Genomic DNA, 13,598 nt, shown 5'->3' with positions numbered 1-13,598 from the left:
CTCCCCCACCCCACCCCATGAGTTTTTATTTGCTGCTCTGAAAACTGCCTGGAAAAGCCCTTGTCTTGATAGGTTTATGGGAAAATTCTATTAAACTTCTAAAGAACACCAGTACTATATAAGTTATTCTGAAAAACTGGGAAAGAAAGCACTCTACCAGACTCCTTTTATGAAATAGATATAGTTCTAATACCTAAGCTACGGAAAGAGAAAGCATGAAACGTCTCTAGACCCATATCCTTAGTGAGTATAGATTCAGAAATTTTAAATAAAGTCCGATCGAGGAGACTATAACATTTCATCCAAGAATTCATTCATTATAACCAGTTTGGATTTAAACCAGGGTTTCAAGGATGGTTTAAAATTAATTAGTAAAACAATCAACCTAACCAATTAAAACATTTTTTAAAAATTACAAACTATTAACAAGAATATAAAATAATGCTCCAAGTCACTAATAAGACAAACATAAATTAAAACAATTCTAAGGTTTTACCTTATACCTTGCAAGTGGGCAAAGATGACAAAAGATGGAACTAGTCAATGTTGAAGAGACCCTGGGTTGAATTATATTGGTTGAACTAGGAATCACTACTAATTATATGGGAAAGAGTTATGCAGATAAAATGACTAAAATATCCATTCTCTGGCCCAAATATTGCATTTCAAGGAAGTCGTTGATAAGAAAGTCTCTCCCTGTATACACCAAAATATTTAAATAGTGCCTTTTGCAATAGCATAAAGATCTTTTTTAACACAGATGTGACTTTGTTGGTTCCTTCATTGTAGTCACTTTTGAAAGCTATCTAGTTATCCCAGGGATGCTGCCCCCACTGAAGCAAATGTTTTTTAGAATTTCTCCCTTTTGAAGTTATCTTTGAAATAGTACATTCTTTTGACTCGACTAAATTGTCTCACACACACACACACACACACACACACACACACACAGAGTGTCACATTAAGAAGAAAAGAACAGTCTTCACAATATGTCTAGTCAAGCACAAGACAAATTCCCACATTGTCTTATTCTGCATTTTTAATTGATCACCTCTGTCAAGTAGATACATTTTCTCATTGGTCCTCTAGAATAGTGGTTGTTCACTCTTGTTGATCAGAGTTCTTAATTCTTTGGTTATTTTCTCTCTGCCGTCATCTCATTTTTCTATTATGTATCTTGTCTGTACATAGTCATTTTATTCTTGTCTCCCCCATTAGAATCTGAGCTCCTTGAGAGTAGAGACTATTTCTTGCTTTTCTTTATATTCTCAGTACTTAGTAAAGTGCCTGGCACATAGTCAGTGCTTAATAAATGCTTGTAGGCTTGATTTGACCACACACTTTTGTTGAAATCAGTGGTCTCAAAGCTTTTTTGAAACATAGCTTATCAGTTTTAGACATACTTCCCAATACATATATATGCATATTATATATTTACACTGTTGTACTAATATTTTTGTACACAATAAAACATGCAAAATTTTAAATGTTGATATAGTAGATGAAATAAACCATTTAAATAAATAATAATATCAGTACAAAATTTTTTGTTCGTATTAAACCTTTTCAGTGCTTTTTTAAGTCAGTGATGTAATCAGATGTGTTTCATTTTTTTAAATCATAGTTTAACACTTTCTGATAAAAAGCCTTTAATTGATCTAAACAGCCATGCTCCTCTTCTCAGTTCTGATTTTTTCCCCCCAGTATTCCACACCCTACTTTGAAAATTACTGGTTTGGATGGTTGGACAGCCAGGTCTGTGTTTCAACTAATAAACTGCCTGGCAGATATTTGAGCCTGTACTCAGGATTACACATTTCTCAAAGCTTTTATTGTAGGTCTGATGGAGGATTTGGGTTTTTTTTTACGAGTAATGGAAACATTATATTTAGTGTTATTGCTTGACAATACTCATAAATTCAGCTACTGCCACTGATAGACAGGACAGTGAAACTATTGTTAGCACTGGTTTATAAAAATCACTATTCCAGTGAACTCTGTGATCCTGTCAATTAGTTCAGGAAGTTTGGCATCATCCAGGTTCCTAGAGGGGAGTCCCAATTGTCCCAATTGTAGTAGTTCACATGTATTCGTTTTTCTCTGATGTCCTTCTTTAACTCAGAGGAAGGAATTAGGTAGGTAGGTTTCCAAGAGGAGGATAACACATCATTGCCAGTTAGTGATGAGACTGAAATAGCCCTTTAGCACTAGTGGAGACAACTGTTCCCTTTTCTGGGGAGAATTGCAGCTCTAAATGAGGGCCATCTCCTCCTTCTTATAGCGTGGCACAATGCGGAGACGCTACGAAGATGATGGGATTTCTGATGATGAAATTGAAGGAAAAAGGACTTTTGACTTGGATGAAAAACTCCACACCAACAAATACAATGCCAGTTTTGTCACCTTTATGGAAGGAAAAGGTCAGTAAGATTTAATTTGTTCTTTCCTCTCTGGTATATCAATATAATAAACTAAATAAACTGTATCTTAGCTAGACCCTAGCATAGTGCTCTTCAGACAGGTAACAGATATTTATTAAAAGGCTAGGTGCTATACTGAGAGGCACTGGGGACACAGAGACCAAAACTAAACTGTCCTTGCCCTCAGGACAGGTTATTTGGGGAGAACCTTTGGGGTGGGAGGTTTGGGGATAGCCAAAATTCTAAACCTGGAACAAGGGGGAAATAATGATGTCTTTGACAAATAGAAAATAGATGTGGTCTAGAGGAATAGATGGTTTTGCATATGTTAAATTTAAGATTCTCCGAAGACATCCCTTTGGAATAGTGCTGCTTTACTGTGGGCTTCAGGGGAGAGTCAGGGAAGGACTATAAATCTGTCAGTCTGGGGGCCATCTGCATCTAGGGGATTGAAGTCCTGAGAGAGGATGGTTCTTAAGTGAGAGACTTCAGAGAAGGACCTTCTAACAAGGGAGCCTGAGAAGGAAACTGAGAAAGAATTATCAGAGAGAATGCCAAACCAGTCAGTCCATAAGAATTGACTTATCTGAGTATGTTAGGCTAGACACTAGGCTAATCACTGGGGATACAGAGGGAAGCAAAAAGAGGTCCAGCCTTTGAGCTTCTCACAGACTAAGGGAAAGACAAGAAGAAAGTGGGTGTCAAGGGCATGTTGTAGGGTTGGCCTTGGAGATGAGGAGAACCACTTCCTTTTCAGTAAGGAATGAAGAGGATGTTGAGGAAACATCAGAACATAGATTGAAGTCCCTTACTGTCAGGTCATGAGTTGATACGTATAGTAGACGCGTAACAAATGGTTGTTGAGAGGAATTTGAGCATGTTCTTTCATGCACTGGCTAAAGAGTCTGTGAACTCTTAGGACAGATAAAGTATTGATTATCCTTTGGTGTTTTTCTGTAATCTTGGCTCCCACAGTAAAACATTCTCAGGGATATAAGAGCCAAGATTTTCTTAGGGCAGCAGAAGGAGTTTTTCCTGAAGGACTCTTTCTTGGATCAGAGTTGAGTGTAGGGAAGGCACTATTATATCCTCCTGATTCAGTTTATCTGTGAGACTCTTCATGTGCCCTTCAGCTCTGCTCTTTGGCAAACAGTTAGGACTAGAGGAGGGAGTGCAATACTAGTTTTTAGTGGAAATAATTAATGTTGTTTTTAGATATTGAAGACAGGGTGGACAGTTAGGAACAGTTGTACTATTATCAAATCTATACACAAATTGTATATTAAGAATTGAGTTTTGAAGTTCTAGGTAAATTTCTAATTCTTGTTCTCTTTTGGTGACAGATTTTAATGTAGAATACATCCAGCGGGGTGGCTTGAGAGACCCTCTGATTTTCAAGAATTCTGATGGACTTGGAATAAAGTAAGTGGGCTGGCTAATGGATAAATACATTGAGAGAAATGTCTGTCTTGTGCTCCTGGGGGAAACTGATTCTTAATATCTGCTGAGTAGAGGACCAAGCAGTAATCTAGGAGCATGTCCAAAGGGCCCAGAGGAACCTTGTAAATCTTTGGTTTAAATATGGATGTAAGAGTCAACTAGGTGGCTCAGTGGATAGAGAGCCAGGCCTGGAGACAGGAGGTCTTGGGTTCAAATGTGGCTTCAGACACTTTTAGTTATGTGACCCTGGACAAGTCACTTAACCCACATTGTCTAGCCATTACCACTCTTCTTCCTTGGAAGCAATACATAGTATTGATTCTAAGATGGAAGGTGAGGGTTTAAAATAAGATGTACATATCTGATGTGAGAGGTAGATCATGAAACCCCATACTGGCTCAGAGTTATCTCTGCTCCTTTTGCTCTTACTTTGCTATTTTGTTTCCTAGGATGCCAGATCCAGACTTCACTGTGAATGATGTGAAAATGTGTGTAGGTAAGTGTCCATTTTGGGGCCTCTAGGTTTTTGAGGGAGGCGCATGAGCCTGGGGTGGACCCTTGCAGAAGCTTAATAACAACAGAGCAGACCAACCCCAGATGGAAGTTATGCTGAATGTAAGGGTTAAAATTAAGGTTGGACTAAATGTATAAAAATGTGGTCACCAAAAATATATTACTCAAGTCTGGAGAAAGAGTGAAAGTAAGGGTAATGAGAGAGAGTAGAGTAGATAATTACTCTGGCCTGGTTTGAACCAGGCAAGGCTTCAGAGGCCCCCACAAAGCAGGGGCCCAGAGGTAAATTAAGCAAAGGTTCCAGTCATGAGGTCTTCTCCAGAGCCTCATGTCCACCAAGCAGATTCTTCACCAACCTTGAACTCAAGCTCTGAAGAACTCCCCCTCACAGGAAGTTGCAATTGCTTTTAAAGACACTTCTTTGCATCACTTCCTGTGCATTCCTTCCACTTTACGTGGAGCAATTGTAGCTGTAGCTTTGTTTAGGACTGCCCAGGGGTCAGTCAGTTGTTTGTGATTCATCACCTACTTTAGCACATGTGGGTCACAGACCTCTCCCACTTAAGGGTAAAATGGGGTATATACCCTTCTGGTGATAAAATCTAAAAATAGTCAGGGGAGAATTAATCCCATCTTCATACCAAGAAAGGAGCCCTACTGACACTTTGTCTAGTGGGTGGTGTACGCTCAAGCAGAGAATTTGAACCCTGGCTCTTTTCTTGGCTGCCATTTTCTTCCTGTCACTCTGGCATCATTGGAGAAGGAGAATCACTATTTCAAACACTGGACTTTAATCAAGGAAGTATTCCTAACCAAATTAGTTAGAGCTTTTATATATGTGTGAGTTTTTTGTATTTTTGTTTGTTTTTTAAGAAATGGAAATGAATTCTCACTATCTCCTGAGGCCTCAGTCTAGGCAGGCTATCACTTCCCTCTCTCTCTATATATATATACACTTCTCCTTTCTATAACCCTAAAGAATGGGATCCCTTCTCACTTCTGCCTCTTAGAATACTAAACTCCCTTCCAGGCTTAGCTCATGTGACAATTCCAGATGAGGCCTTTCCTGTCAGAGTCCCAACCCCACTCATGACTTCAGATTCTTGTTTACTTATATGTAAACATACTATTTTCCCCTCCCAGAAGAATATAGGTACCTTCAGGGCAAAGACTGTTGGTTTTACCTCTATGGCTTCTCAGAGCTGTAATGAATTCTTACTGAATTGAGTCAGACCTCTAGACCAATACAAGTCATCCAGGTTTTTAGCAGGAATGAGGCATTCTTTAGGAAGAATTTAACACACATTTTAACAACAGGAAGCTGATTTCAAGGGGTTTGTTTTAATTGTTTAAAGACAGCTTTCCAGATCTGGCCTGGTCAGGTCTTCAGAGGGTGACCATTGGTTAACCAAATACTCCTGGGTCTGCTTTGTGTTTTAAGATTGAAGATGACCTAGAAGCAGTGCTTCTATTCACTAAGGTTAGAGAGCATCCTGCTGTGTGTGCTGTATCTATCCACTTGGGCTTGTCCTTTTCTCTTTGAAAATGATCACCTGCAAAGCCTTCTTCTGGCCACCAGAGGGTCCTTCCCAGCCATCCACCTGGCTTTCTCAGAATTCTGTGGACTATAGAGGGAATGCCTAGGTGCACACTGCGCACTCTCCTTAGACTCTTCTCATCTGTCCTCCATGGTCAGATCCAGGCCTACACGCCTGCAGACACAGAGGACCTACCTGAATAATTGATCCCTTGGTCACTGCAAGCTCCCCTCTTGAGTCAGTCCCCAGGCCTGATCCAGCCACTGTCCTGACATGTTGAGGCATGTGTTTGGTCCTCTGGCCTTTGTTGGCCTGTCAGGAATCCATCGATGACATTCTCATAAATTTACTGAACCAATGAGGCTTTTCCATACCTCCTAGCCTAGCCCCTCAAAGGTCTGCTTACTGCCAAAGCCTGTCAACTAGCCACCTCAAAGCCATGGCCGGGGGGCTTTTCCAGGGTTCATACTTAGAGGACAGTGAGAGATTTCACATTGCTGGCTAGTGAGAAGTTCAGCAGATGCCTGTCTGCCCAGTTTTTGAATGCCGACTACGAGAATGCCAGCACCATTAATGATGGCCAAAATGCTCTGTGTAGAATGGAATGGGATCTGTTCTTAGCAGAAGTACTTCGATCCATCCATTTGCTCTTTCCCCTCAATCCCTAATGCAGTCCACCCTGATACTACTTTGTCTTTCCCTAGAAAGCCTGAAGCTGTGACCTCCTCCTGACAAGAACCTCAATAATCAAGGCTCTTGAGTGCACATGTCATTACTATATAATCAAGATTTCCAGGGTTTTCTTGGTATTTATTTTTGCTAGTATGTACATTTTATAGGAAACCCATTTTTTCCTTTACTCCAAAAGATGACCAAAGTATTCAACAGGCTGTTTTAGTCATATTTATATTCTACTCTGATAGCCATACTGTAGTTATTGTCTGGTCCCCTCTAGTCTAAGTTCCCACGGGCATTTTTGTTGTAAATGCTAGTTGTTTAGTGAAAGGCCTTTGCCTATGTTCTTTGTTTCCACCGAGCCTCTTTAAGTGCTCTGAGATGAATCCTAGCACTAGCACTAAAGGGGCTGCTTGCTTGAGGCCTGTGGGACTCTAGCCCAGAGAGGTCAAGGGAGGGCTTCTTCTACATGAGGGGCGCCTCGTGTTACCTCCCTTAGGTAGGGGTGCAGGTACCCTACCCAAGATGAGTTTCAGCTCCTTGAACACAGGGCTGTTGGATATTCTCTTTGTATTTCCAGCATCTGGCCTGCATTAGAAATACTCCCAGATGGATTTTTCTCTTCATCCTAAGTTCCATGAAAGAGCAGGTCCCACTTACTTTCACTTTCTCACCCCTTGCCTCCTGGCTCCACTTACCCCCACTGTGGAAAGCACTCACTTAAAGGCCATCACTGATCGATCGCTTTGTCACCAAATCCTAAATTTTCTTCCTGGGACTAATCTGCCCTATCTTACACTGCATACCACCGAGACTCCTTGCTTTCTCTCACAGCTTATTATCTTGCTTCTTCTAACCATTGTTTCTACTCATACTTCCCCTTTTCTGCTGAGCATGGGTACTCACCAAGGTTCTGTCATGGCACCAGCCACATGTTATTCTCTCCCCTAAACGTTTTCCTGATTTCTGGAGACAGAAGTCTTATTTCTTTGGTCTTATTTCTTGCCTCTTGCTTTCACTCCTTTTCACTCCCACTCTTTCTGGAGAACTTTGTATCATTCCTATGGCAGTTAACAATTTACTTTCTTTCCTTTACTAGATCACAAGTTCACCAAGGACTCTCTCCTTGTCTGATTCATCTCAATGTCTTCTAGAGGAATTAAGGTCCCACATATAGAGAGGAAATAGCTTAAGGTGTGCACAGTATATTATAGACATATCATTCAGTCCTTATAAAATCCTTGAAATCGGCCTTGCTATTACTGCCATTTTAGAGATGAGAAAACTGAGGCTCAGAGAGATACCTTATATATAATGAATACCTAACAGAGATTTCTGGGTTGAATTGATTTTGCATTATAAACTTTAATTGGTTGAATTGGAAAAGAAATTATTCTGGAAGGATGGCCTGATGGGACGTGCCTTCATTTTACCCTAAATACTGGCTCTGTTAGATGGGAATAGTGGCCTGACTTGTGCTTATTCTTATTGTGAAGTCACTGGAACTCTTACCTAATTGTTCACACTGTTAGAGCACACTGAGGGACATTATGACTCCCATGATTCTCTCTTCCTTTGGATGCACTCAAAGGAATTGGCTAATTCTACTTGAGGAACTTACAGTTGGATAGAAAGGGGGTTGGTAAATTATCATTCGACTGCTTTGGCACACACATGAGAAATAAGCTTTTTGTCACAGGGAGTCGTCGAATGGTGGATGTCATGGATGTGAACACCCAGAAAGGTATTGAAATGACTATGGCCCAATGGACCCGCTATTATGAGACTCCAGAGGAAGAGCGTGAGAAACTCTATAATGTCATCAGCCTGGAATTCAGCCACACCAGACTGGAGAACATGGTGCAGAGGCCTACCACGGTAATTTTTTTTTTAATGTACCTCTTTCCATTCCAGCAGGTGATGTCAAGTAAAGTGGTTGTTCGTTTTTGCAAAATTTATAGCTTTTTCTTGTGTGCTGAAAAGGACAGAAAGTTTTACTCTGGAAATGTGAATGCTTTAGGTATAAGATTAAAGCTTTGGAAACTGGCCCCTTTACTCAAGACTAAGGCCACCTAGCCACATTGAGGCAATTCAGGCCTCTGAGGTGTGAGTTGGGGAATGAAAGTGTTAGCTCTCATCTAGTTAGTTGGGTTTATGCTCAATTGAGAAAGTTTATAAAAACAACAACATTCCCATAAGGAAATCACAGAAGTCATCTTTGACTTCAAGGTAAGGAGACCAGTTGTTTAACAAGAAAGTAGTGATCAGTTGGAGAAGGGAAGTTTCACTATGGTTAAGTTTGTTCTTCACTACCCAGGAGAGAGATGTTTGATTCAACCATGGATTTTGATAGAGCCAATAACTGACAAATCCCAGAAAGACAATGGAAAGAGTTATTTCCTAGAAGAGATCAGGTTCATTCTTGTTAATTTTGGGACCGAGAATTTCCTTTTTTTATTTGTTTAAATCTTGGACTAAAACTCAGTTGAGGTATAAACTCCACCTTGAAGTGTTATAGTTTGGAGAGTTTGTCACTTTTAAGTCTGGTTCCATGTTATTACATATTCTCCAATCTCCCTTCAAATTATTCATACCTTTTATTATATAAAATCATAATCATTCATCCAACTATCAGTACATTTAAGAAATTAAACATGTATACATGTTCCAGCTCTGTGGAGCTCCCACTTTTCTAGAGGGGCTGGGCAGTGGGGAGGTGTTGTCTTCTTGATCTCCTTTGAAGGGTGGGTATCATCCCTTCTGGTCTTTTGTCAACTGCTGATAACTGGAACTCTTATCCAAAGAGTGGCATGTCAGGCACTCATGGCACTTTGCTTAGTTTTTGGTCGTCTCTTTAATGTAGTCTTCCTTGAACTAGAAGAAAGAGGAAGAGTTGGGAAGGGTTAATAACACCATTAGCAGAGAGCCCAGATGCACTCTCTTGAAAAGAAACATTACCTGAAATCCAAGTTGTAGAATTGAAAGATTAGAAACTTGACTCCTTAAAAGACACCATTTAAATGTGGAAGATGTTCCTGAAGGTGCCTGTATCACGTCTGCTTCCTGTAGGCCTTTTGCTTTTCTTTTTTGGTACAGGACAGGAACAGAAGATGGGGAAACATTTCCAGATTCGTAATGGAAATCAGTGGGGAAATGATTCACCTTATGGCAAACACAGATGTACCTACATTAGTTCTCAAACTGATTAAATGGTATTTTTAAGGGGGGGAAAAAATCTCACATTTTCCTAAGAAGGTCCTGAAAGCTAGCTGTGGCTTAGAGGTGAACTGGCAATGCTGCATATTGACCATCTTGTGAAGAGAGCTAGAATTTCTCTTGTCAGAGCCCCACAAATTATGAAAAGGGGAGCTTAGGTCAATGAAGTCTACACCCAGAAAGGGTGTTTCTTAGCACCTTCTGAGGAGCAACATTTAGGTGTCTGTTGTAGTTCCAGAAAGTAGACATTTTACTCCCTAAACTCATAGATTTTCAAGGTTGGAAGGAAGTGCAGAACCTCTCTAATCCACCTTCTACCCAAGAAAAACATTTCTATACAATATACTTGACACAAAGCCTTTCCACCTTTGAAAAGACCCACAGTGTAGAGGAGCAGGGGATCTACCATCTTGGCATAGAGTTCCTTCTCTTTCTGGTTCTCTTCCAGTTTCTGTGACTGAAAAATGGCAAAATGGTTGGGTTTGTTAATCATGTGACTATAGAGAATAATATAGCATTAAACTTGTTCATGGCTAGAAATTGTTAGAGGTACCAAATGGAAGAAGTCATTCGGATGCTGACACACAGATTGTTTTCACATACACCTTGTTACAAGGTGCCCAGTTCAGTGTCCAGGAATAGTTCTGACTAATTACTTACCCCAGGAAAAGAGTACAAACCAGCTGCAGCAATCTTTCCCTTAGGTGATAGGAAATCAAGGGAACTGAGAAGGAAAGAATGGCAGTTTGCTGTCAAGAGATAAATATGGTCCAGCATTTCCTTGAAGTGGTCTCGAAGATGCTTTTCTCCCTCTGCTTCTTCAGGGCCTGACAGTTGCATTTCAGAAAGCATGGGGTCAAAAGTTTGAGGTAGTTTTTGAGGGAAAAGAGAAACTGAGTTTTGAGGAAAAACAAAATTGAGGATGATAATCTAATGCTTTACCCTAAGTGGGCTCTTGGTAAATATAATTGGCTACCTGAAACAGAAATTATTTTATCCATAATAGTAAAATAAAGAAGCACAGAAATTTGAGATACGAATGGAGCCTCAGCAGCAGTCTAATCTAATACATAATTGAAAAAATGTCTGCTTGAGCATATCCCACAAGTGGTCATTCAACTTCTCCTTGGAACCTTCAAGTGAGGGGGGAGGGAGCACCCTATCTCCTGAGCCAACCTGTTGCATTTCAGTACAGCTCTAATTATCAGGGACATTTTTCCTGACATTACCTAAATTGACTTTTTGGCAGCTTTTACTCAGTACTTTTATATCTGCCATTTAGGACCAAATAAAGTGAGTCTAATTAATAACTCTTTCCTTATTAGCATTTCATGCTTCCCCCTAAGTCTTCTCTTCCTCAGCTTAACATCCCCAGTTCCTTCAACTGAGCTTTACATAGTGGAGACCCTTTCCTATCTCAGTTGCTCTTATATTCTCTAGCTTCTCAGTGATCTTCCTGTCCTGGGGCCCACAGATCTGTAGGAGATGCCCCAAATAGATTGAGATCAGGATAGAGACAGCAGCCCTAACCCTTCTTTCCTGTGTCTCCCACCCCTTCATTCTGGAAACTTTACCACACTTAATACACCTGATGGTCACATCAGCTTTCTTCTATCATTTTCCACTGTTGATTGAGATCTCTACATTGAGATGGTAGTCCACTCAAACCCTCCTTTTCAGATAAATTGCTAACTATTCCTCCCCATCTTGTACTTGTGAAGTTTTTTTGGTTTTGACCTAAATCTAAGACTTTCTGTTTATCCTTGTTGAATTCCATCTTTGTGGATTCAGCCCAGTGTCCTAGCCAGTCAAAACTGGTTGTCTCTTCACTTTTATCTATTGCACCTACAGATTTGAGAAGTATCCCCTCTGCTTTTCTCCAAGTCACTGATAAAAAAAGGTCAAGTCTGCTGTCATTTCTGGGCTCCTGAAATCCTTCATTGGAGATCTCCTGCCTTGTGTACACCAAACTCTTTGGTTGGGTCTAGTCATCCCATCCAGTTGTACCAATATCTAGTCCCTCCTTTCTCTCCAAAATAGGCCAAGATTCTTTGGAAGCAAATCTGGATAAACTGTGTCAAGAGCATTCACTGATCTATCCCTTTTCTTAGCCTTTTAAGATAGGAAATGGGGTTTGACTGGCCTGTCTTTGATAAGTTGGGCTGGCTTTCTGGGATTGTTACTGCTTCCTTTTTGGGGTGTTCATCAGCTAGCTTTTTAATGACAGTCTAACTCTGTCTACAGTTTATAATCAGAGGCCAAACATTTTCCTTTTTTTCCAAAATGAGAAGTGTGTTTTTCCTTCTCTGGACCTGCAGCATAACATCTTTCTTTTTTTTTAATGACTATCAGAATATCTTTGACAGTGACTTCTGAATGGGGGCTTTTAGTCTTACTCATTCTCTGGGTCTGTCTAGGGGAAGACCTTTCCGAGAATAGCACTGAGATAGTATCTATCAGATCCTTGGACCCGGCAGCCTAAATGGTCAAGTGGTCTATTCTGTATTTGACCCGACATGATCAAATCCAGTGTTCTTTGCAACATGGATTTGCGAAACCATTTGTTTAATGTACTCCTAGTCAGTCAGGTATATATTCGGAATCAGGCAGTGCTAGGTTGGCTTTGCAGGCCCCTTGGTAGAGCCAGCCTGCACTATCCCACAGTGGCATTTAGGAAGAGTTTAAAGTACAAATGTGATCATGCTTGAAAACTGGGGCGTTTTCCTGTCTCAAGATAAAAGTATATTCCTATTATAGCAAATATCACTCTAATAAAAATCTGCATGGCAAAATGATTCTCAGGGCCCAGGTAACAACAGGATAAAGGAAAGGGCCTATGGAACTTGAATAGAATTTGGCTAATGATGTTACTTATTTACTTATTTAATACTTTATTATGTTTTTAAAAACAGTCACATTTGTTCTCTTATTCACTATATCAACATCCCTCTGGCCAACTGGGCCTGCCATTTCACTGGGATAGCATTTTCTCGATGCATTATTTCAAAAACCAATTCAGAACAGAAACAGTTGACAGTTTCTTGTCTTACAGAGTTGACGGGGGTACCAATTGTTTAAGTGATCTGGTCAAGGCCACACAGCCACTATTTGTCATAGGCAGTCAGATGTGGACCCAGAGAACTTCTACCCAGCTCTGAGGCCAACTTTCTTTGCATTCTACCAAGCTGTCTTTCTGTTCCCATTTTCATATGTGAAAAAGTCAAAGCCTAGAGAATTTTTAACTTGGCCGGCCTGACATATGACCTTGGGCCAGAACTGAGGCCTTTTTTTCTGACACTGAATTTATCCTGTTGAACCGCTCCCCACTCTTTCTTTTGAATTTTGCTTTTAGCTTTGTCTGAACCATCTCAATGGTCTTGATTATTTAGACTCTCCCAAAATCATGATCCTCTCCATAACTATGCCACACACACTCCAGAAGGTTGTTTTTTGTTTTCAAATCAAAATCCAAAAAAGCATGTTAAATGATGATAATATGTTAAAAGACTGGCCTACGTTAAGTAGTTTTTGCATTCCTTCATAGGTGGTTTTGTTTGAGTCCTTGGTGTCTGTGATCATGTTGATGGAATGATTGGTCTTCACTGTCATTTAATAGTCAGTTCTTTGGTATTGGTTGGTTGGCCTTCATCAGAACCAAGAACCATTTTATTTATGTGTGGCTCCTGTAATGATTTGTAGGGTCAAGGGCATTAGTGGGTTCAGAGAAGCCAACTTTCCTTTGCTTAACAGTAGGTCTGGCATTCACTAGCTTTGTAGTCACAGGCAGGTTCCTTAG

The 13,598-nt window shown here is 40.3% G+C and overlaps 1 protein-coding gene across 7 annotated transcripts in view; it reads left to right on the top strand.

The window, feature by feature from the left end:
• KDM2A (lysine demethylase 2A) overlaps window positions 1-13,598 on the top strand; it is a 93,313-nt gene that overhangs the window by 44,526 nt on the left and 35,189 nt on the right. For 5 of the 7 annotated variants that reach the window (XM_007502645.3, XM_007502644.3, XM_007502642.3 and 2 more), the window contains 4 exons: window positions 2,282-2,420; window positions 3,764-3,842; window positions 4,310-4,356; window positions 8,286-8,464. In XM_007502645.3, the coding sequence (XP_007502707.1) occupies window positions 2,282-2,420; window positions 3,764-3,842; window positions 4,310-4,356; window positions 8,286-8,464 (444 nt within the window). Of the gene's footprint in view, window positions 1-2,281; window positions 2,421-3,763; window positions 3,843-4,309; window positions 4,357-8,285; window positions 8,465-13,598 lie in introns of those variants that run through there. The other 2 variants (XM_056801244.1, XM_056801245.1) reach the window with 2 other exon arrangements.

This window comes from Monodelphis domestica, chromosome 6, assembly GCF_027887165.1.
Source record: "Monodelphis domestica isolate mMonDom1 chromosome 6, mMonDom1.pri, whole genome shotgun sequence".
Lineage (NCBI taxonomy): Eukaryota > Metazoa > Chordata > Mammalia > Didelphimorphia > Didelphidae > Monodelphis > Monodelphis domestica.
Note: the sequence above shows the minus strand (reverse complement) of the source record. Positions and strands in the feature narration are given on the sequence as shown.